Source organism: Eucalyptus grandis, chromosome 3 (genome assembly GCF_016545825.1).
Source record: "Eucalyptus grandis isolate ANBG69807.140 chromosome 3, ASM1654582v1, whole genome shotgun sequence".
NCBI classification, from domain to species: domain Eukaryota; kingdom Viridiplantae; phylum Streptophyta; class Magnoliopsida; order Myrtales; family Myrtaceae; genus Eucalyptus; species Eucalyptus grandis.
The window spans coordinates 9,657,896-9,682,241 of NC_052614.1; the positions used below are offsets into that span (position 1 = coordinate 9,657,896).

General features: G+C 43.9%; 5 protein-coding genes and 1 non-coding gene across 6 annotated transcripts; 3 read left to right on the top strand and 3 right to left on the bottom strand.

Moving 5' to 3' along the window:
* Positions 1–95: 95 nt before the first annotated feature.
* LOC104436443 (ankyrin repeat-containing protein At5g02620) lies at positions 96–2,637 on the top strand. Its single transcript, XM_010049217.3, has 3 exons — positions 96–888; positions 1,225–1,669; positions 1,954–2,637. The coding sequence occupies exons 1-3, from the start codon at positions 301–303 to the stop codon at positions 2,385–2,387; spliced, it is 1,467 nt and encodes a 488-aa protein (XP_010047519.2). The 5' UTR covers positions 96–300; the 3' UTR covers positions 2,388–2,637.
* A 2,384-nt stretch (positions 2,638–5,021) lies between these two features.
* LOC104436444 (threonine synthase 1, chloroplastic) lies at positions 5,022–6,916 on the top strand. Its single transcript, XM_010049218.3, has one exon. The coding sequence runs from the start codon at positions 5,170–5,172 to the stop codon at positions 6,739–6,741; it is 1,572 nt and encodes a 523-aa protein (XP_010047520.2). The 5' UTR covers positions 5,022–5,169; the 3' UTR covers positions 6,742–6,916.
* A 1,645-nt stretch (positions 6,917–8,561) lies between these two features.
* Positions 8,562–11,036, bottom strand: LOC104436445 (protein PRRC2A-like). The gene is given in 3 exon segments (XM_010049219.3): positions 8,562–9,564; positions 9,566–9,697; positions 9,700–11,036. Coding segments are annotated over 3 exon segments (1,713 nt in total). The 5' UTR covers positions 10,909–11,036; the 3' UTR covers positions 8,562–9,192.
* Positions 11,037–15,126: 4,090 nt separating this feature from the next.
* TRNAK-CUU lies at positions 15,127–15,199 on the bottom strand. Its single transcript has one exon. It is a non-coding gene; the product is annotated as a tRNA-Lys (tRNA).
* Positions 15,200–15,324: 125 nt separating this feature from the next.
* Positions 15,325–17,939, top strand: LOC104436446 (UBP1-associated proteins 1C). The gene is made up of 6 exons (XM_010049220.3): positions 15,325–15,500; positions 15,600–15,674; positions 16,092–16,222; positions 16,610–17,114; positions 17,294–17,407; positions 17,492–17,939. Exons 1-6 carry the CDS (start codon positions 15,414–15,416, stop codon positions 17,552–17,554), a joined length of 975 nt encoding a protein of 324 aa, XP_010047522.2. The 5' UTR covers positions 15,325–15,413; the 3' UTR covers positions 17,555–17,939.
* An 812-nt stretch (positions 17,940–18,751) lies between these two features.
* On the bottom strand, positions 18,752–23,779 carry LOC104436447. The gene is made up of 5 exons (XM_010049222.3): positions 23,459–23,779; positions 21,244–21,354; positions 20,464–20,578; positions 20,275–20,392; positions 18,752–19,280 (listed from the first exon to the last, which is right to left on the bottom strand). The coding sequence occupies exons 2-5, from the start codon at positions 21,344–21,346 to the stop codon at positions 19,221–19,223; spliced, it is 396 nt and encodes a 131-aa protein (XP_010047524.2). The 5' UTR covers positions 21,347–21,354; positions 23,459–23,779; the 3' UTR covers positions 18,752–19,220.
* Between the last annotated feature and the right edge of the window lie 567 nt (positions 23,780–24,346).

Sequence of the window (24,346 nt, forward strand, 5' to 3'; positions counted from 1 at the left end):
GTTGTTTTGACTTTCTTGCGACTGCTTTTTTTCTTTTTCTTTTTCTTTTTTTCCTTCATTCGTTCTTCCCCCAATGGAATGGCAGCTGAATAGTCAAACGGCAGACGTAGAATAGTCAAATTCGGACAGCTATGGAAGCTTCTCACCTTCCTCGAGCCCCACGAACCCCGCGAAGGTCTTCCCTGCGACACAGAGATTGACCCACCATCTCATGGCCATCCTTCGTGGCGAAGATTCATGATGAACGGGGAGATCCTAGGCAATAAGATCAGTTAGAGAGAGAAAGAGAGAGAGAGAGGGATGGAGATGGAGAGCCAGAAGCTCATGGAGGCGGTCCAGAACGGCGACGTCTCGGCCGCCGTGGACCTCCTCGACCAAGACCCTCTCCTCCTCGACAGGATCATCGTCCTCGGCGTCTCCGACACGCCCCTCCACGCGGCCTCCGTGCTCGGCCACGCCGACCTCGTCCGGGAGCTGCTGCGCCGCGCCCCCCGGCTCGCCTCCGAGCAGGACTCCCGGGGCAACTCGCCGCTCCACCTGGCCGCCGGCAAGGGCCACGGCGAGATCGTGGGCGAGCTCCTGTCGGCCGACCCGGCGGCGGCGTCGGCGCGGAACCTCGACGGGCGGGCGCCGATCCACGTGGCGGCGATCAAGGGCCGGGTCGACGCGGTGGGACGGATGGTCGGGGCCGTCGGGGCCGGGGCGGCTCGCGAGGTGACCGACCGGGGCGAGACGGCGCTGCACTTGGCGGTGGCGAACGGGAAGACGGAGGTGGTGAGGGCGGTGGTCGGGGCGGTGGGCGGAAGTGACAGGGCGGAGCTGGTGAATTGGAAGGACTGCGACGGGAATAGCGTCTTGCACATCGCCGTCGCCAAGAAGCAAATTGAGGTATCCTCTTCTAAGATCGATGCATTGACCGACTTGTGTGGTCAGTTTAAAGTTTGAGATTTTGCTTGTGACATGCTTTGACAACTGACTCGGATCGTCCGTAGTTACACATGAGAATCATGGAAATCGTTCGGAGGCGACACTTGTTTCTGCTAATGTTGATAATCAGGGAATAAATGAACTTGCCCTTGTATTGATACAGAGATGAACTCGATGCTGTGTGTAATTGTACATCCTAGTGCTAGAACATGAATTCTCAAGTTATGGCCTGCTATTCATTTGCCTAAACCATTTTCATTGTATGACAGAAACTTATCTGCTGTGATCTTCTTGCAGACCATTAAATTCTTGCTTGCCATCCCGGGAGTGAACATAAACCTGATCAACAAGATTGGCTCAACCCCACTAGATGTGCTTAAGCAGTCTCCAAGAGACCTCCAGGACATGGAAATCGAAGACTCTCTTCTAAATGAGGGAGCTTTGAGATCCAAGTCGATCTACCCATTTGACCGTGACTCAGAACAGATACAGCTTCCTCAGCTTTCGCGCGAAGCGCCAACCTCTCCATTACTCGTCTCAGAAAAAAGCCCTTCGAAGAATAAACTGCCGGCAAGGAAAAGGGCAAATGAGATCAGCCAACATAGATCCTCCCTTATGGTGGTTGCGTCGCTGATTGCCACTGTGGCCTTCCAGGCTGCCATCACCCCTCCAGGCGGTGTGTGGCAGAGTGATTACACTGTCGACGAGAATGGCAACCCCGTGAAGGAGCCTCATAATGCAGGTACTATCTACTCTGTCCTTCGACGATCAAACTGGGTTGTATGTAACCACTCGTGCCATGTTAGCATATCCCTTCTTTTTCCAAAAGGATTAGGTTGCTGTAGTTGATAACTCCATGCTGATGTTAAATTGTCGTATGTAAACAAGAAATTTATATCTAGGCCTTACAATTGTACGTTAAGAAATTGCTGGAACTTACATTGGAGCTAAAAAGGACATACATTCCTGACTCTGATTAATTCTGTTTATTACGATTTGGTGAACCCTCCATGATCTACGATGCAGGGACTTCTATAATGGCCCACAACCAAAGAAAAGAGTACGGGCTCTTCTTCATCTTCAACACCTTGGCCTTCCTCTCGTCCCTGAGCATCATCCTCCTGCTGGTGAGCGGGCTCCCCATAAAGCGGCGCCGCTGGATGTGGGTGCAAATGGTGACCATGTGGATCGCCATGACTGCGCAGGTGATCACCTACTTCATCGCGCTGAGGCACATGACACTGGACAAAAGCGAATCCGATGTTCTCCCGGTGCTGAAGGACGTGACTGAGGTTGCAGTGCTTGCCTGGTTCTGCCTTATGGGGGTGGTGTTCGTAGGGAACCTTGGGAGGGTGTGCCTGTATTACCTGAGGAAGAAGGGTTATATCAAGAAGAAGAAGAAGAGAGCGGAGGAGGCAAGGGCTTTACCGGCCGATGCGGATGAAGAGGAAGGGCTGTGAAACTGAGCGAGTTATATTCATAAAGATGTACATAGTGAGTAATTCTGAAATTTTTATCTGAATCTTTGGTGTCCATATGATTCAAAAGGAATCATGTAGAATAATTTTTTTCTCTTCTGTGTCTTCTTCAAAAGTTTCCACTTCTGCATTGTTTGTTGGTTATACTTTTATCATCTCATACTAAGATAGAAAATTTTGAAACTTTGCTCAACAGCTATTGAATTTACAATGTCAATCTGCTTGCAATTTCTGGGCTTTCTATGTTCCAGTTATCTTGACATGCTTGTTCCCAATAGCTGCAGGATTTGCTATTATGATGTCCTGACAAGTTAACAACAATTCCGAAAATTTAACTGAAACTAACTGGCTGGGCTGTCATTCTCTTTGCTGTAACTTCTGGTGTATCGTCTCAATTTGAACGTTAACTTGAGTGATTACTTGGGATGAAGTGAGCCATGTGGTATGCGACATAACATGACTCAGATCGAACGCGAACTTACAATTTTCTTCTCGATCTCATTGCCATGACACTCGCTCCTCTGTTCTTGTTGGCGTGATACAAGTTTGGTTGTCGAAGTGAGTTATAATTTGAGCATATGAATACGAAGTTCTCTCTCTTCTGGTCCTTATGAATAAGTAAGGAAACGCCATTCAATGCGTTCATCATCTCTGGAGGAGAATCCTTCAATCAGTGATGCATTTCAAGTGCCTAACAGCTCGAGTGAAACTCGAACTGCAATGCCAAAGTATATACATTCAAAATCGATGGAAATCGATATGTTTAGTGACGATGTTGCTCCACGTGACATTATGAATAGTCTTTTGTATGCTGAGTTTGTGACCTGACTCAACAAGTTAGATCTGTGAAATTTTACTCGTTTGATATGTTGAAACTAATCGATTAATGAAAACCATTTGTGGTGGAAAAAAATTGTGTATGATAAAAGTTAGGAAAATAAATTTCTTAACCTGAAAATGAAAAGACATTTTCATAAAAAAAATTATTTCTCGGCTTTTGTGAACTCAGGCCCTAGTGTTAGGGCATTAGGCATAGGCACTAGAGCCTTAGGCTTTGATCTCGATAGATCCAAGCACTAGTGTTGGGGACTTAGGCGCTAGTGTCGGGGTCCCGAGCCCAGGCTCGATGGATCTAGGCCTAGCCAAAAATGGTTCTTAGAAATAAGCATTAGGGTTTTTGCACCCCAGGTCCCCACGTAGCATTTGTGATCTAAGCACCAAGATTAGTTATATTTGGAAGAATGATTTTCGAATTTTTAAAGAAGAAATTATTTTCTTAAAATAAGTATAGTTTTTTTGTTGACTCATTTTTTCTAAATGATTCAAATGTCAAAAAATGAAGAAATATATTTTTTTAAAGAAATATTTTTCACAAAATAAATATAGCTTAACTACTAATAGGCAAGAGGATGGTTAGACCACCCAAAAACAAAAACCTTCACTACTTGTATTACACATGCCATTAATAGCATTCACCCAAAAACCATTCCACAAACCATCGAGGTTTTTCTTGAGCTCATCATTTTTAAACAAAAAAGTACACTTATGAACTATCTACTTTCAAACGGGCTCATTTTCGCAGCACCTAACTTCAGAACTTAGTTTATGATGCAAATTTATTAGAAATCAAGGCCATGTTTGATAACCATTCAAATAAGGCTTGATTTTGATTCTTTGTTCTTGAGAGTAGTTTGGGAACAAAATTGTGTTTGGTAAAATTTTTATTCTCAAGAACAAATTTCTATTTTTTTTGTTCTCGGAAGTATATTTGGAACATAATCAAAAATAATAATAAAAAAAATTAATTCTTGTTCTAAGAACAAATCTAAGAATCAAAACAACTCTTTTTCTTCTTCTCTTTTCTTATTCTTTATCGACCGCCCCGTCTGTCGCCATCCGCCACCGCCGCCGATCGCTGGCGAGACTCTAGCGAGGTCGCTGGAGGCAAGCTCAACCACCACCGGCAAGGCTCAGGCGGCTTGGCTTCGCCACCGGTGAGGCTCGGTTGACGAGGGCCGCCTCGCCAAGGGCGGTGACGCTCCAGTGAGGTTGCCGGACCGGAGACCGGCTGAAGAAGAAGAAGAATATGAGAAAAAAAAGGAAAAAAAAAAGGAAAAGAATGAAAAAGTATAAAAATTATTTAAAAATTAAAAGAAATTGATTTGGAATAGAATCAATGAATACGATATTAAACGCGATTATTCCAAAATAAAAATTTTGAGCAGTTTCAAACGGTTTAAAATGTTTAGGATCTATTTCCAGAAAATCAAAATAAATAAAAAATCATTTTTGATCGGAATCTACTATCGTCAAAAATCAAAATAAATAAAAAATCATTTTGATCGAATCGACTCGCGCCCTAAGTTAATGTTTTCGATCCAACGACAAATTGAATCTACTTCTCAAAAAATAAAATTTCAAATCCCCATTTTTCTCCCCGCCGCCGCCGCCCCCCCCTTTTTTCTTTTGCGACTGGACACGAAGGAAGCGCGACGCCCCAAAATCGCGAATAAAACTGGCTAATTCCCAGAATATCCCCGCGAGCCTCATCATCAAATTTTCCGAAAAAGAAATAATAAAAATGAAAAATGAAAAATAAAAAAACACAAAATACAGAAAATTCCACGAGCCGAGGAGCCAGCCCAACCCTCCACCTCTCTCTTAAAAACCCGAACCCGAACCCGCCCACTCCCATCGCTTTCACGCCGCCGCCGCCTCCTCCTCCGCCGCCGCCGCCGCTCCTCCTCCTCTCGACGCAGAAGCGATGGCGTCGTCGGCGTCCTCCATGCTGATTTACCAGTCTCCCACCTCCCTAACAGCAAACCCTAGACGGTTCGCCGTCGGCCGGAGGCGCCTCGCCGTGTCCTGCGCCTCCGCCTCCGCCTCCGCCTCCGACCCTGCCCTGACCAACCACTCCCCTCCCGCGACGGCGCCTCCTCCCGGGACGGCGACGATCCACAACATCAGGGACGAGGCCCGCCGCCACCGCCAGGCCCACGCCTTCTCCGCCAAGTACGTCCCCTTCGGCTGCGACTTCACCGCCTCCGAGTCCTACTCGCTCGACGAGATCGTCTACCGCAGCCGCTCCGGCGGCCTGCTCGACGTCCAGCACGACATGGAGGCCCTCAAGAAGTTCGACGGCGCGTACTGGCGGAACCTCTTCGACTCGCGCGTGGGCAAGACCACGTGGCCCTACGGCTCCGGCGTCTGGAGCAAGAAGGAGTGGGTGCTGCCCGAGATCGACTCCGACCACATCGTCTCGGCCTTCGAAGGTAATTCCAATCTCTTCTGGGCCGAGCGTTTCGGCGAACATTTCCTGGGCATGGACGATTTGTGGGTCAAGCACTGTGGGATTAGCCATACTGGTAGTTTTAAGGATCTGGGCATGACCGTTCTGGTCTCTCAGGTTAATAGGCTTTGCAAGATGGACCGGCCGTTGGTCGGCGTCGGGTGCGCGTCGACCGGGGACACTTCGGCTGCGCTGTCTGCCTACTGTGCAGCTGCCGGCATCCCGTCGATCGTTTTCTTGCCTGCGGATAAGATTTCGATGGCTCAGTTGGTGCAGCCGATTGCGAATGGGGCTTTTGTGTTGAGCATTGATACCGATTTCGACGGGTGTATGAAGTTGATTAGGGAAGTCACGGCGGAACTGCCGATATATTTAGCCAATTCATTGAACAGCTTGAGGCTCGAAGGGCAAAAGACTGCTGCGATCGAGATACTGCAGCAGTTTGATTGGGAGGTGCCTGATTGGGTCATCGTCCCAGGTGGGAACTTGGGGAATATCTATGCATTCTACAAAGGTTTCAAAATGTGCCAGGAATTGGGTTTGGTTGATCGGATCCCAAGGCTTGTTTGTGCTCAGGCTGCAAATGCTAATCCACTCTATTTATATTATAAGGCTGGTTGGAAGGATTTTAAGGCAGTGAAGGCGAACACCACATTTGCATCTGCTATACAGATTGGCGACCCTGTTTCTATCGACAGAGCCGTTTATGCTTTGCAGAACTCGAATGGTATTGTTGAGGAGGCGACTGAAGAGGAGTTGATGGATGCTATGGCACAAGCAGATTCAACTGGAATGTTCATATGTCCTCACACTGGTGTTGCATTGACGGCGCTGAACAAGCTCAGGAATAGCGGGGTCATTGCGCCCACAGATAGGACAGTTGTGGTCAGCACTGCGCATGGGTTAAAGTTTACGCAGTCCAAAATCGATTACCACTCCAAGGCCATCCCCGACATGGCTTGCCGGTATGCCAATCCTCCAATGCAAGTGAAGGCAGATTTTGGGTCAGTCATGGATGTTCTGAAGGACTACTTGAAAAAGTATTAAGGTGTTGTTTTTTGCTTATCTGCTTGTATTTTAAGGCTTGCAATGTTTTAATCTCCATGTTTAGCATGTAAAACTGTTGCACTATTTGTCATCGAGCGCGCTATTTTATCAATAACCTTGGAGATTTGAAATCCAGCAGTTTTTCCGGAACATCCTTGGAACTAGTCAAACCTTATGATCTGTGCATTTGGTTTTGTCAGATTACTGCATGTCTATGGTGGTTGCATATCATTCTGGGCCAATAAACTCTTTTTAGATCATGTCGAAGTTGAATGGTCGTGGTCCTATAACATACTCTAAATGGTATGTGTATCAACCTGAGAAAGGGAGAGGGACTATCTGATAACTCTATTCCGTGCGCTTTGTTATTAGGATACAGAGTTCTCTCTGCACTTTCTGAGAAAAGAACATGCTTTGTATCTAAGAGCCTTGTTTCTTGTTTTTTGAGAACTGAAGTTTGTTGACGATGAAGCATCCGTCCCTTCTCTTCCTTTGATACCTTCCCCATAAATTTGGGGGTGGCGGGCCTGAAGCAAAAAGGGAGTAGAAGGAAAGGGTAACATGCATCTGGTTTGAATTCTGCAGAGAGATCGTAAAAGTCACGTGAAGGGGATACAAATCATGTGTCACATATGAGAAATGGTTGAATGGGGCTTTTGTCTCTCGATGTCGTCTCATACACCTTTAGACTAGGAATGACCTGAGGGAAGTTGAATTTTCCCTTAGATTTAATTGTATTGACCTCCATCTGGATGCTTTAAAGGTTTTTGGAAGCAGAAATATTGGTATTCATGAGGTAAGTAACTAGCTTTTTAGCTTTCACATCTTGAACAAGATAAGATATGCACTTGTTACCAAAAAAGGGTTGACTTTAGGGATGATAGTTAATGAGAGGTATTGAGTCTGGTTAAGGCATGGTGGCACTGTGCTTTTTGCTCCCATGGAGCCGAAAGATAAGCAAATGCGGTCAAATGACTGAGAAAGCCGTCAAGACATTCCGAGCTGCGATTTGCGGATTCAGAAGCAGGATATGAAAGTCACTGTATAAAGGTTTTTGGTCCCTTAGGGATGAACAACACTAGAATGCACGCTTTAGCGGGCAGAAATAAAATCCCCTTAGTGCCAGCGGAATCTATCCGTGTTCAGTTCTGCCAATTCCCCTAGTTTCGCTTTTCTCGTGCTTCTCTGTATATCTTTTCCGGCGCCACAGAGTTTGCTTCTCAGCTGCAGGTCGCCTTTCTCGCTTCTTTGAGGAGCCCCACTAAAATTACTCAAGATGCAGCGAGATCCCTTTTGAAAAACAAGATCATGTGGGGGTGAAAATGATCCTATAGCAATAGTTTCGCAACGCATTTGAGTTTGTGCATTCTGCATAATCCGTGTTTTGGTCATGTCTGGAGCTTGTATTAAGCGGGCGAATTTGTTTGGAATTCATTCCGGAGTCAAAAACAGATGGAAAAAGGGGAAAAGGGAAAGCTAGGAGCAGGACAGGTCCTTGGTTGTACTTCCCGCCAACTATAATTCTCCTCTTTGCCAATCTGCTACCCACTAGATTAATACCACCGCATCCGAATAAATTTCTATCCGATAGTATTATAAATGGTGCGGACCCACCTCTGCTTGAAGGGGATAGTCCCCATTGAATTCGAGCAACGAAAGAGCGACGTACCTCATGTGACACGAGCAGCGAAAGGCCAATGCCGAACGGGCTAACGGAGATCGCACCCGTCCCCTGCTCTACCCGATTTTCCCTAAGAGGGCACATCACGAAAAGAAGAAAGGGAGATTCAAGATAAATATAGCCAAAGAGGAAACAGAGAGCAATGGCAAACATATGACGCTATCAACAGATGCTGTATTCTTACAAAACCAACTCGGTAACACGATCTTACAAACGAAGGGGGGCTCTAGGAGGAGGCGATAAAAGATCCCCCATAGAGCCCCAGCTTACACCCACCAACGTACAAAAGAACAGTACCTAATATCAAAAGCACTCTCGCGTTCGTCCCCGACCAGACACGACAAACACCAATGACCAAACCACCCTCAAAAAAAAAAAAAAAAAAAAAAACACAGCTTTAGGTGGCTCCAAGGTGGTGGGGAAACCAAAAAACAAACCCCACGATTGGAGTGCCTACCTAATTGAGCAACATCCTCCCTTCCTCACCAATCCAAATCTCGCATCTAAAAATGCACCTACTGCTACTATCATCATTATGTCCATGTCAACTTACTTATACGCTCCTCTCTCTCTCTCTCTCTCTCTACACGTTCGATTCGATTCAATTCGATTCGATTCAAATTTTGTTCCTGTGTGTGGTGCGGCAGCGACGTCAAATCCCCACCGTCGAATTTCCTTTCTTCTAGAAAAGAAAGCCCGGAAAAATAAAAAATCGGAGGGGAAATTAGTGGGATTTTCGCTCGCTTCGCTTCGCTTGCAAATCTGGCGTTTCAAGTGGGTGGCGGTTGGGTGGCGGGGGGCCCGCCGGCGCCGCTTTGCTTCTCCCGGATCGAGTTGATCTTCTCAAGCCTCCAACCGTCCTTCAGCCTCGCTATGAAGGTGTCGGCCTTGATGTTCACGTCTGGGCTCGGACAGAACATCCCCCCGGGCCCACCCGGCGCCCCGGCCCCACGACCCCGGCCGTCCGCCGCCGTCGTTGGCGGCGTCTCGTCGCGGTGGCCGCCCCTGCTCGGCGGCGACGGGACGTCCGCGTCCTCCAGCTCCGGCGAGCCGCACCGGGAGCTGCGGGCGCTCTGTATCCGGACGAAGTCCCCGGTGGCGACGAACTTGAACTCTGGCACCCGGAACGGCGGCGGGGGGGGGCGGCATTGGTATCGGCCGTGACCGCGCGCCGCTGCTGGGCTGATGGACGGTTGGCTTCGTCGGCAACGGGGGCTTCGGGGCCGACGCCGGGGTTCTCCTCCGCCGAGGCTCCGGCGGCGGCGGGGGCGGAGGGGCGGCGGGGGCGCGGTGTCTGAGTGGATTTTCTTGCTTTTGCTGCTCTTTCTGAACAGGCTGTGGAAGACGGACGCCGGAGGAGGGGGCGGCGGGGGTGGCGGAGGCGGAGGCGGTTGCGCGGCGGAGTGGGAGGTCGTCTCGGGCGCCGGTCGGTGAGCTGCGTCGTTGTTCAGCGTTCTGGTCCTCTGCTTCTTCTTTCTCTTTCTCTGGTTGTACAGCACCGAAGCGAAAACCATCTTTATCTCCTTAGCCGCGCTGCTCTTCCTCCGCTCGATCTTCGCGTACTTGTACTCCCTCGGCGGCGTGGGCGGTGGCCGTGGGGGAGGCGGCGGCGGCGCTGGCGGTGCCTTTCCGATTTTAGCATAATTCGCGCCATCGCTCGCCCTCCCTCCCGTGCTTCTGGGGGCGACGGCCCCGTACGTGCGCCTCACCGGCGGATGAGGCGGCGGCGGCGGCGCCGGAGGGGGTGGAGCTGGAGCTGGAGATTTCGCCTCCGGTGGAGGTGGAGGAGACGCCGGAGACGGAGGCGTGCGGAGAACGAACGTGTCGACCGGGATCACTTTGACATCATCGTCATCGATGGCGCTTCGCCATCTCCGAAGAGGAACGACCCGATCAAACTCTGTCGAGCTCGAATTGTACTTGGTGCTGACCTCAAAATCGTCGAAGAACCGGAACCGGTCGCCGCCGGTCTCCCACGGCGAATCCTGCTTCAGATCCGGGTACGAGCTGCTGTTCCTCCGCAACCGGCCCGTCCCGCTCCCGAGCGACCTCACCGCCGGTTCGCCGTACCCGTACATCCTGTCGTCGCCGGGCTCGAACCACCGCGGCAGCGCCGTCTCCTCGGGAACCTTATCGGCGCTCGCCCCGCTCGCGGCGCTCTTCCCTCCTTCCTCGGCGGCCGCCGCCGGCGCCTCCTCCTCATCGCCGCCGCCGCCGCGGGCGAAGATCCCGCAGAGGATGGCGAAGAGGACGAGGAACACGTTGAGCGAGTCCCAGCTCCGCTTGACGGTGAAGGGCCGGAGGACGTGGGAGGAGAAGGAGACGAGCGAAGGGATCGCGAAGAAGAGGAGGGCGAGGGCGAGTATGGGGAAGAGGACGATGAGGACGGGCGGGGAGAGGAGCGGAGGGGACGGCCGGCGGCGGCGGAGGAGGGCGGAGGCCGGCGGCTGCGGCCACAGGGGCGGCGCGTCGCCGAGGCCGTTCATGGGTGGTTTGGAGAGTTTGAAAAATGGGGCGACGCTTTGGGTTCGCTTGGTGGTGGGTGGAGGGGAGAGTTTGATAAAAGGTCTGTAGAGAGAGAGAGAGAGGGAGGATGTAAATTATATATTTTTAAAATTAGGAAAAAGAAATTATAAATAAAAGGAACAGAAAATTTTATAATTAAAAAAATGATGTAATCATAAGTGTATTTTGCCACCTTCTTTAGTGAGAATAGTTAGTGTTGCTTTTGTTTTGTTACTTTAATCAATTGGACCACTCATCTATAGTTCCTTTAAAAAGTGCATTTGTTTATGGTGTACTTGTTGTAGTTCTTGTACTTTTCACGCCTTTGTCTGTATAAGTGCAACGATTGCCCTGAATGTTTTATTGTGTCGGGCCATTTTTATGTTTGTTAATTGAATTCAACGGTAAATATTATTGTACTTATTGTCTCTTCATATTATTTGCTCCAAGTGTTGTAAGACATATAGAAAAATTCCTTACACATCTAAGATTATTGACAATTCTTGATGATATAATGAATTATTGTTTTGACACCTTGAATCATTTATAAAAAAAAAAAAAGAAACGACAAATAATTGGAATCTCCATTTGCACCATTCAAAAGTCAAATAATCGAGAAATTAAAATTTAATAATAGCAATAAAATGTCGAGCTTTTTCGTAATTATCGTGTCCTGGAAAATTGCCCCCCAAGCTGAATTCACGTGGCTGTTCCTCAAGCTTAAATCGACATGATTAGATAAATGGGACATGTGAGAATTGACTAATCAACTGCCCCTTGAGTGCCAATTACATATCGCGAATAATTAGATCGGACGACGCATGTATTTTCCAGAATCCATCTTTTCTGGTCCGAACGACACGTCGGAGTTGCTTGCAAGCATTTATTGCCGTCTAAACTAGATTTTTCTGGTTGGCTAAACGGGAGCCCACGTGTACACCAATGCGACAACCGACTCGTATGTACGGTAGCGGCCACGGCAAACCTTTTCCTTCATTTTTCTAATGTATTTTTTTTATTTAGTTTTGATTTTAATTTCTTTTTTCTTTTTACTGATTTGCATGATTGGGGGGCATGAGCGCAATGATTGGAAATCGTGTCCTTTACAGCAAAAACCAAACCATCTGTTAAAAACTCCGGCTTTAGGCGACAGACACTTTGTCAAAAGAAGGCCCTGTAGTTTCACCCTTTTCTACCTTCTGCTTTTTCCCAAGCATATATTGAACTAATAAAAGTTACAAAAAGAAAGATATATAACAAAAGTTAATAACATAAAAATTCAAAATTCATCCCAGATTAATGTTTGTAATCACTCTAAACCGATATACATATAATGAATTTACCATTATTAGTTTTCATTAAATATCGATATACAACAATTAGAAAGTACGTTAATTTTGGGTTTTACCATTTGTTTGTCACGAGATGTATGAATTTATAATTTTTATGATATTAATCTAATTTAATCTAAATTAATAGAGGGTAAATTTATCATATATATATTTATTTATTTAAAATTATTTTAGGGTAAATTTATTCAAAGTATATCATTTTATATTATTTATAATAAAAAAAATAATTTATAATAAAATTATCATGAATATATCAGTTTGAGATTTTTTGTTGTATTAACGCCAAAAGAAATTATACATGGATTTCTGTATCGATATGACCATATCATGCATCTCAAAAAAATGGAAAAAAAAAGAAGGTAAAAAGTAAAGATACCTCCATAGCTTTAAAAAGACCGAGGTCGCCGACCGATTTTATATAAAAGGCGAGGAAATTCCGATCTGAGAATAAGAAGGCGTAGGGCGCAAGGCCCCCCCCTCGACTTTTCGATTCTCATAATAATGCCGCGAAAGGAATTTGTGAATGTTTTTCATCACCGCCACGCGCGACAGGCTCTTGTCCTCAGGAATCATGTGGAATAGGCCCAAAATTGCCTTTACGTGCAGCTATAGCAATTGGTCAAAAATCCCTTTCTATGTCAACCGGTTTCATTACATGTGTGCCCCCCCTCCCTCTCGATTCAACCGATTTCGATAAAATTTAATAAAAGCATGTGTTATGGATCGCGCAAGACTTTTTCACACGAGTTAGGTATAATTCTGGAGAATCGTGTTTTTTTATCGACCTTTTTAATCATAGCTTTTATTAATGCCTTTGGCTTGAAGATATAGATATACTTTTAATTAAGGAAAAATGACATAAATAATTCTTGAACTATGACCTGATGTATAATGTGGTCCGTGAGCTCTTTATTTGTTTGATATAATTTATGAACTATAACTCAATAAGCAATGTTATGCATTCGCTTTTAGTTTATTTGACATGGTTTTTGAACTTAAAACCAATCCCAGACCGTATAAAAAGGGTCAATATTGTCCACAAAACTTAAATTAATTGAAGTATGATATGGGTAATTTTTATATAGTTTATGAACTAGTTTGAACATTCATTACAAATTTAGGGATCACATTGAACAAATTAAGAGTTCATAGATAATATTGCACATTGAGCTAAAGTTTTATGAAACATATTAAAAAAATTAAAAGTTCAAGTGCCATATTAGACATTAGGCTAAAATAAAAATTATCATTTGCATGAAAATGGGGTGGCTAATTAAATCGATTGCGATAAAGTGGCTTTGCATTAAAATGCTCACACGACTTCTCTTGGGAATTGTATGAAAATTCATGATCCGATCCAATTAGAGATAATATCGATAGCAAGAAGCAGCATCGTTAATCTGATCAAATGTGCGGTCAAAGTCTAATAGTTTAGATATTATTACCTTCTATAAAAAAAAAAAAAAGTCTAATAGTTTAGCAAACGAAACATAATTGCACGAAAGCTAAAATTTGAAAAGTTACAATTGTTGAAGCTATCATCACAAATCGTGATTTTTTTTTTAATAAACGAGTCGTATTGAATATCCATAGAAGATTTAACATGTTTATTTCGTGCATCAACTTTGTAAAATCGATTTTAGCAAACCTCATATAATTCACAGAAAACCCTTGTCAATCGAGCTCAACAGTCTAGTTGAATTGCTAGTTGATAAAAGCACATGATCCTTTCCAACTAGAGAAAATAACGATAGCAAGAAGTAGCATCGTTAATCTGATCAAATGTGTGGTCGAAGTCTAACGGTTTAGCAAACGAAACATAATTGCACGAAAGCTAAAATCTAAAAAGTTACAATTGTTGAAGTAATCATCACAAATCGTGATTTTTTAATAAACAAGTCATATTCAATATCCATAAAGGATTTAACGTGTTTATTTCGTGCATCAACTTTATAAAATCGATTTTAGCAAATTTCATTTAATTCACCAAAAAACCCTTGCAAATCGAGCTCCACAATCTAAATGAATTGCTAGTTGATAAAAGTACAAGGCTACGCTTGCAAAATTCATGATCCTATCCAATTAGAGAAAATATCAATGGCAAGAAGCAGCATCGTTAATCTAATCAAATGTGCGGTCGAAGTCTAACATTTTAGCAAACGAAACATAATTGCACGAAGCTAAAATCTAAAAAGCTACAATTGTTGAAGTGATCATCACAAATCGTGATTTTTTAATAAATGAGTCATATTCAATATCCATAAAAGATTTAACATGTTTATTTCGTGCATCAACTTTGTAAAATCAATTTTAGCAAACCTCGTATAATTCACCAAAAACACTTGTAAATCGAGCTCAGCAATCTAAATGAATTGCTAGTTGATAAAAGCACATGATCCTTTCCAACTAGAGAAAATAACGATAGCAAGAAGTAGCATTGTTAATTTGATCAAATGTGCAGTCGAAGTCTAACGATTTAGCAAACGAAACATAATTGCACGAAAAGCTAAAATCTAAAAAGTTACAATTATTGAAATGATCATCACAAATCGTGATTTTTAGTAAACGAGCCATATTCAATATCCATAAAAGATTTAACGTATTTATTTCGTGCATCAACTTTATAAAATCGATTTTAGCAAACCTAATATAATTCACAAAAATTATTGCAAATCGAGCTTGACGGTCTAAATGAATTGCTAGTCGGTAAAAGCACAAGGTTACAACTTGCAAAATTTAACTCTTAAAGCTGCAAATTTAGGAGGAAAATCACTTTCCAGCGGCAACCCTTAATTAAAAAAAAAAAAAAAAAAACCAATTGAAAAAGAAGGAAAGCCAAGGAGGTAACGCCCACCGTGGGGCTCGAACCCACGACCACAAGGTTAAGAGCCTTGCGCTCTACCAACTGAGCTAGACGGGCTTCGTTGCTGACAAATAAAATTTAATAAAAATAAACTATAATTTCCGATCCTACGCCCCCGCGCCCTCGCTCCGGAAGCTTCTTTGCGGAGGCAACGACCTCGTCCAGACGGACTGAACCCTAATTCTGCACCCCCACCTAAAACCTCCCTCCACCGCCTCCCATCTGCGCTCATTTCCGCGGCGGAGCTTCAGGCGAGAACCGGAGGAGGAAGATGGTGTGGTTCCAGTGCGAGGACTGCGGCGAGAACCTCAAGAAGCCCAAATTGCCCAATCACTTCCGTGTTTGCTCCGCCTTCAAGGTTCTCATCCTCTTCCTTCTCCGCATATTCTCTCGGTTTCCGAACGCGTTGTCCGTGTCGGCTGATGAATATTTTGTGCTCCCCGCGTGTGCCTTGTAGCTGTCCTGCATCGACTGCGGAGAGACGTTCAGCCAGCAGAGCGTGCAGGGCCACACCCAGTGCATTTCCGAAGCGGTGCGTCTCTACTCTTGTGCGCTCTCCCGAAAAGATGCTTTTTTTTTATGCTATTTTGATCGCGTAGTTGTTTGAGAAACATCTTCTCTGACCATCTTATTAGCTTATGTCGAGGAGTTGGATTAGCTCTTGTTCTGGTTGCATTCTTGTTCTTAATTGTCTCGTTGTCGCGCGTTTCCGCTCGGGATTCTTTGCTGGGGTTCTCCCTGCTCGGGTTCATTGTAGGTAGCATCGCGTATCGCATTGGAACTCGTGGAATGTCGGAGTTTTCTTTGTTACCGATAAAGTTGCAGAGAAAAAAGAGTAGCTTTGATGTTGTTAGAACTGTGGAATCATTCCTCTTGTTGATTTTGGGTTAATGAATTTTTTCCTTTTCGAAGCACATGATGTGAATGTGGTTGGTGCTTTGATTTATAGGAGAAATACGGTCCTAAGGGTCAAGGAAAGGTTTCAAATGGCACACCTGCTAAGCCTGGCAAAGATGCGAAGCAGCAACCTGATTTCGACATAACCGTCGGATTGACTAAACGGCCTCCATGGTTTTGCAGGTATGAAGTCTTATGTCGAGTTTAACGTGTATGCAGCTTAAAAGTCCTGTGCATCCTGTATGTGATTGTATTGTCATTTCACAACATCTGTTCTTATGGTCACGGGGAATAATACTTATGCACACTGGGCATTAGCTCAGACTAGTCACTTTTGTGTTTCCAACCGGAGCAGGGGTTCTTTACGGATTTTTGATAGGAGTGTCAGTTGGTGTTATGGAGACACAGCTTTGAGCCGCACTCTTAAAGTTGGCACTTATCACTTATGAGCTGGAACTTGATCACTTCTGGTTAAGTTGCTGAAAGAATTTTATTAGGCAAGCTTGTACTAATTGTCCCTTGCAGTCGAGATGAGATGTGGTTTTCATTCAGCATTTGGGTATTGTGCAGTCTTTGCAACATAAAGGCCTCTAGTGAGCAGACCCTGCTCCTACATGCTGAAGGGAAGAAGCACAAGGCAAAAGCACGAGCTTTCCATGCTTCAAAGCAGCAACCTCAACAAAAACAAGAATCCACTTCTCCCGCAACACTTCCTCCTGAAGAAGCTTCAAAAAGTAGAGGAGGTGACGGTGAACACATAGAAGAACCAAAGAATAAGGATATTTCCACAAGCAACAATGCACATGACAATTCCGAGGTAGATAAGGGAAACTTACAGTCGAGTAAAAAGAGGAAACATGACGGATCTGATAAAATTGATCATAAGAAGAAAACTATGCTTGATAATCTCAATGAAGTTGGAGATGGGGAAGTCATCCAGGCTGAAAATACAGAAGTAAAGAAAAGCAAGCATGTTGTAACTGCCAGAGAAAATGCCGAGGATGCTAGTCATCCCAATGAAGATGCCCAGAAGAAAATAAAGTGGAAGAAGTTGATTAAATCCACCTTGAAATCGGTAAGTTTTTTTGTCCTGTCAGTTTTCTATCTTTTGATGTTTCAGCATGTTGTTAATTATTCAATGTTTGTCCACACCTATGTTGTGATATGTGTGGATGAGTTTAGCCTTGTGGCTTTTTAACTGAATTCAAAATTGCTACTTTGGGAGGTTTTTATTCCACTCTACTTGTGAAGCAGAACCCAGATGGAAAGATGAAGATGAAAAAACTGAAGAAACTTGTTATGGAGGCTCTCAAGCAGTCCGGCGTTACTGAAGATGAAAACCAACTCGGCGCGAAACTTGAACAGAAGGTGAGTGTCCTGAGACAACATTCCTCAATCCTGGTAGAGCGTAAAGCTACTTCTAAATACTCATTTGTTGCTTTCTTGTTGCAGATAAACTCTAGTTCGAGGTTCGCTATTGACAGCAAGTATGTTCGTCTAGTTGCTTCAGACTGAAATAGTTGGAGACTGGCTAGTGAAAACTTTGTGCCCTACCATGTCATTTTTCGTATGTGACCACATAGGTGTCGACTTGTTCATGTAGTGCATTCTTTGTGAGTCTATCGGAACAACATTGTTGGACCTTTTTGGTAGGAAGGTGTGCCTTCAGGTAGCGGATTTTGCTTTGTACCCCACATTTGGGTGGGAATTTTGGCAGAGGGAGTTTTTCCTGAGAAATGATCGGGACATATAGATGAGAGTTATTTGGACAATCTATCTACAGAGAAGTAATATTCTAATTGAGAGAGAGCTGTGAGGAGAATTTTGTTGATTTCTTTTTTGACAACTTGGGTCGTTCTTGAATATATGAAATCCTTATGAACCCCTTCAGTACTTACTAGTCTTTCTTGGCACTTTATTGGCAATATTCAGCTTGATGATTTATCAAGATTGGAAATTTGGAAGCAACTTGTTCTCTAGCATAATTATTCTCTTGGGCAACCAGCTTTACAATCACGATCCGAAGCCATGTTGTGGTCCCTGTTGACTTGTGGATTAATCTTTAGAGACACAAGGTTGTTGACGGGAACGGTCATTTTCCTATACTGTCACTTTGATGAACGGTCGTGACGTGCATTTCTTTCCTTGCTGATCAAGACAGAAAGATGTCGTCACTTGAACTAGATCCAATAAGATGAGGAGACCACACATTATTGTGGGCTCAGGACAGTGGAATCTGGGATTGATCAAGGCATGGACTGGGACCGGATCCGAGTAGAATTGACATTGAATAAAATGATATATCCAGCTACGAGTGGTTGAGGTTGAGCGTTCATTGATTTACACTATTGACAGGACGTGGCATATGTAAGTCGTGTCCCGAGCCGATTGATTTGTCAATGCACCTCGTGCATAAGATCAAGGCTGTCCACATCTCCAACCAAGCCCCAAGAAGAAGGCTGAGTACAAGAGAAGCCAAAGAGAATCTTCTATTCATATCCACGTCGCGAGGCCGAGATTCCTTAGTATCTATACGTTCGCGCAGCGGTATGATCATGCCAGGAAATCTTGTAAGCGGCTGGAGTAAAGCGTTGGAGTTTCCAATTTCATGCTCTCTCATGCTGGAAATTGCTATCCTTATGGGTCAGGACGGTAGAATCTCACGGTGATCAAGACGTGAAGCATTGGGAGTGAATCCAGTTGCATTTCACATTCGAGTTTTAACCAACTAAAAATAGTCAAAACTGCATATTAAACGATATTTCCTATACTTTCCAAGATAATGTTATTAACAGACCATAGCACACGTAAAATACAACACGACCGGAATCAACCAATCTGTCAGTCCACGTCCTTGTGCATGCTTGCCATGACTCCAACCAAGCCACAACAAGGTAACAGAGAAGTAGAAGAGAAGGCAATGACAATATTATAGTTCTATCAGTATTGTCTGGCTGAGATCCCTCGGTATGTACTGTTCTCACAGCGCTACAAATGTGAGTTCACGGCATCACTTTTGGCACCGTCAAATCTTTCCAATCGCTGGAACAAAGTCTCAGAGTTCCAATTCCTCGCTCTCACGTTGTGGCCGTTAAACAATTATGTACACGTAAATGAGATTCTCCCTTTTTTGAGTATTTTCATTCCGAGATCAACAGATCCTCTTTGAGGTGATCAACATTCACCTGGTGAACATGACAAAGGTGATGATGATGAGCAGCACGGCCGAGCATACCATCGCCTGCGAAAGAAAATGCCACTCCTCAGTCCTCAAAGCTTTCCACATAATTATGCTGTCCATGTTGTATACACTTGCCATGAAAGGAAAGGATCATTTCGATATTTATTTGCTCGGTGGTATCATTGGTCATGGAGCTTAAAAATTCCCTTTGGAATGGCCAATCACAACAACCATGTAAACAACATCATTATTTGACACTTAACATGATTTATCAAACTAGCTCCTGCAGAATTTCTATTGACATGTGCCATGGTGATTACTTACTTGCATACTATCACAATAAAAAGTTGGACGAAGTATTTCAAGAATTTCCAACTCTATCAGATGGTACTATAATCTACACTGTAGCAAAGTCTTCTGAGATTTATACTCTCTACATGAAAATAATAAAGAGAAGCATGGCAGAACATGCAAGCAAGATACGATCTGTAAACACCCCACGCGATAGATTATCAATTAAAAGGGTATTAGTGCAGAAATAACTCGCCAGTACAATTTTTTGCTATGTTTTACTAATAGAACGGAAAGCTTTTGCCACAAAGAAATTCATATTAACTACTATAGAATGTAATTCTCCTCTAAAATAGTCGGTTTCCTTGATTCTAAGTCATCTTCAATAACATTCAGAAAACCTTGAGCACCAGTTGTCTTACAATGTTCATCAACACAATATAAGAAACAATCTATTCTGGGGAGAGGATCCTCACTTACCTCTTCATTGTCTTTGGGTATTATTGATCAAACTTGAGAGAGTAAAGGGAAAAAAGCAAACTGACCGCAATCAATGAGACTTGACTCAATCAAGACGTTGAGAATCAGTCCCACTAACATAAACGCCTCCAGAATGCTTTAGCCTTAGAGTCAAGTTCAACATCCAGCAGCAATTCTTTAAGAAAGGCAATCCAAAGGCGGCATACAACCACTCACCCGCATGCGCGCGCAGGGGCAATTGTAGAGAGGGGGAGAGAGAGAGAGAGAGAGAGAGAGAATTTACAGCAATAGCAGAAGCAGCAAGGCCTGCTCGTTCTCTAGGATCCTTGCGGTAGCAGTTTCCAAAATAGAGAAATGTAGCATAGTACCACAGCAAAGGGCATGCGAACCCCAAAAGGAACCTGAACATAGATGTATGTGTGAGATATGAGACTGCCAATGTGAGGAACAAAAAATAACAGAAGATACTTACGAAAACCATCCAATCCCACACCCAAAGCATGGTAGAGGTTTGTCATAGATGCCTAGCTGGGAATCCTCTGCATCTCTGATGAGGGTATATTTGCCTCTTTGATGGTCTGATGCATCTGGTTAAAGGACAAGTTACTATGATCACGAACGCTCAGAGAATGCAGAATTGAAACATCCCTGACCAAAGTCAAATGCCGACTGCAAGGGGAAGAAAAAGGGGGACCGCATGCCTCTAGACAATTGAGTAAATTAACTTCACAGAAGCCCGAACCATTGTGTTCCTCAGGAAATAAACATCCAAATAGAAGAATAAAAGACAAAGCCGTGTTGTCACAAGATTGTCTCCAATAGCTCATTTTCTTGGTGTTAATTAAAACACTAACGTTGGAGAATCCAACAATGGACAAGTAAAGGCAAGAACTTGAAACAGAGAAGGTAACTACATTAATAAAACTAAGAGTTTTCCTTATTTCTTTTATCATTAATAACTGAACTACGACTTGTCAACAGAATTAATATATGAGAAACATTGACTTGGAGTCCTAGCTTTAATAGTGGGATCAGACATACAGTACATGATGGTAATATATACACAGAGCGACATCCAAAACCAGATCATTGCACATTTGATGTGACGGGTCAAGAAAATCTCTATCCAGAGCAAATAAAAATTTTCTTAATCCATGAAACTGGACAAGATAATGATTATGTAGATTAGGTTGGCATTTTCTCATCGAATAAAAGAAATGTCCTTATGAACCAGTGTAGAAAACCTGCATACCTTTGGATCCTGAATAATATCGAGCTGATGGCCTCAAAAGATGCTTGTCAGAAACTGAGCTAGCCATCTCAACAGCATTTCTTAAACCCTCTGTCTCCTCCATGGATATACCTGTGACATCAGGAAATGCAAATAATCTCAGGTAATCTCTTCAGGAATAACGATTAAGAACCTTCCTGCCATGTGGGCTGGTCACGTGGTTCCTACTACATCCTGCCTAATTTCATTACTAGTACAAATTCTTTTTGAGCTCAAGCAGTGTCAGTTAACATAATTTGAACAGAGGTAGGAGTCCTAGCTTTTTCTAATTCATACTTTCGCATTGGTAAACAAAGCCCGCAAGCACTTGACGTCATTTATGAGTTCAAATGTCAAGCTGAAACAAGTAAATAAATACTTGAAGAGACCCTCGTGAATCTGCATGCGTCCATAGATATAAAGAGTAGAAAATTTTCAGTTGCCAAGGAATAATATTTTCATGGCAAGAGCATGTGGCAATGGCAGCTTCATGACAGGTTTGTTGCCACGAACATTATCATGATTGCGTAAAACCTAAAACGAATGGGGGAGGTGACTGCATCTGTTCATATGCAGTTATAATAATGTAAATTTTACTTGCCAAAGATCAATACTTCTCCATAGAAAAGTTGAACAAAATCACTCTTTAGCGGAAATCAATATCTGGCAGCTTTAAATTTCCATGTGGACATTGCCACAGAAACATTGATGATTTGCTCTAACCAAAATGCAATGAGGAGGCTCAACTGCATTTTACTTATCACTAGATTGCTGATGTGTGCATTGGTAAGATGCTTTTGAACTTTTGGTTCTACAATCACTTGTAAGACTTCTCAGTAATTGGCTTATTGCAGTGCACAAATCATTCCAGCACAGTCCACGCAGAAATACAAAAGTCCACCAATGTAAATTAATTGAAGTCGATTTGCTTTTATAAAAAGAAGATATCAATGAACTGTAAAAGAAACAATCCTGGGTTGGGACACAATTTTACTTCAAGCAAAGACATCTGATGAGAAATGCGTGGAAATCAATACTTTTGTCCATGTTTAATGTGCCAAAATATCTGGCAGGTTGATGCACTCACTCCTCTCAACTGCTTCCTAAAATAATTGAGGAAATTCATTGATGATAATTTCTCACTGATCTTAGGCAGTCCAATATGCTTCTAACTTCAAAAGTAACATGCTCTGAAAATGAGAAATTCAAAATTGAAAAGTTCTCTTTACAATAGGTTGAGAAGAAAAAATCTCTATAATTTAGAAATCCTTGCCCACCAGAGTTTGTAAGCTTTCTCAGGATACATAGATATACAATTAGAATGTCCACAAATCGAAATAAAACAAGACAATCATTAATGTTTCTTTCAGTTATTTTTCAAATAAAAGGATAACCACTCACTTTCTATATTCTATAAGTACAAGCATATCAGTCTTTTGAGTAAATTGGGCATTTTTCATTACTGTAAAAGTATGAATGGCAGCTTGGTTCATCACCACCAGAGGTGAGAAGCGGGAAATAGAGATCACCAACAGGAAAACCATGTCACTGGCCAATGATTACACAAGCATCGAGCGTGCACCATCACCATACATAATCTACACAAGAAAAATGTGAATGCTCGCAACAAGTCTCATTCTATGAGTTTGGTGGCATCCTTCCCTCCAGCTTTCATGATGCTAAGCAATGAAATCTTTTCCACTGCCATATGCAACGTTGCGCGACTATGAACTCAGGGCAATCTAATGCAGATGGCACATCAAAGGCTTGCTAAACTTTCCCTACAGTTCCGGAGATTCATTTGCTCAAAGAAACATGGAAGCAAACAAGCTAACCAGACTCCGCAAGTAGATGACTTCTTGAACCCAAGAGGTCTCTAAACACCATGAGCTCCAATTGCATACAAACACGTAAAGAAAACCCCCAAATCTGCTACTTAATATACTCGAAGTTTCAGAAAATTCATTCATCAGGAAATCCAAGTGCCTGAACACCATGACTATAATTGGGAAAAACAAAACAGGAAGATTCAAACCAAGCACACAACCGACCCAGCAAAGAAGGCAGCTGAATCTCGTTTCTTGAACACCCAATTCATCGAGAAGCAAACGAAAACAAGAATCGCCACACACCCATCAATCATCGAGGCCAGCTCTACCTAACCCAGAAGCAAAATCATCGCCAGAGAGACAATTACCGCTGAACCGGCGGGAAGAAGAGCGGAGGACGAGGCTGATCAATCCAAAAAATCGACTCTTTTCGTGTCCCTCCAATCCAGAGATGATAAAAGAGAACCCCGACGGAATGGATCTCAACGAATTGGTGGTGGAGGAGTGTATTAAACGACAGGCATTAAACAACCGAAACCGAAACCGAAAGCCCAGCGCCACTCTCCGTCCTGCTTTTGCCCATCTACGCAAACGAGCAAAAATTGACGCAACGCTTGTCGGACTCGCTCAAAAACGTACTTTTCGTGCTGGGTTCGATAAAGTATACGTATAAACAATGACGAAAGCTAATCATTTCTCCATTCACACGGGGTCGATAAAGCCGCCCCGCACCTGGAATTGGGTGAGCTGAAGCCGCGGCGGGATTGGCCTAGAAATCCGAAAGTCAACGTTGGCTTTTGTTGACTCCTACCTGCGGCGTGCAGGACCGAGTCCCAATTGGTCAGTGATTCAATTTCGGACAGAAGTGCTGTCGGTTTTTGCGTTTTGGTTTTCTGGCCGGCCACGACGGGTCGGCGGGAATTGTTGTTACTAGGAAACTAGTGTTGTTTATTACTTCATTCCATGTTCATATGTGAAAACAACACGTCCATTTCTGACCCGACTCGACTCGCGCGAGGCAAGACCCTCCTTAGACGCATTGTAGCGGTTTCGAGACATGAGCCTTCGGCTGCGGATTCGAGGTAGTGAGAATTCCGATCCGACGGGATCGATCGATCGATCGCCGGCGGCGGCCCCGGTCAATGGACTTTTGGCTGTGTTTTCCCTGGCGGTGGATGGCGACGGGAAGGGGCGACCCTAGAGAAATATGGGTGGAGGGAGGGACGGTGGCTTGGCCTTTTCTTCACCAGAAAAGC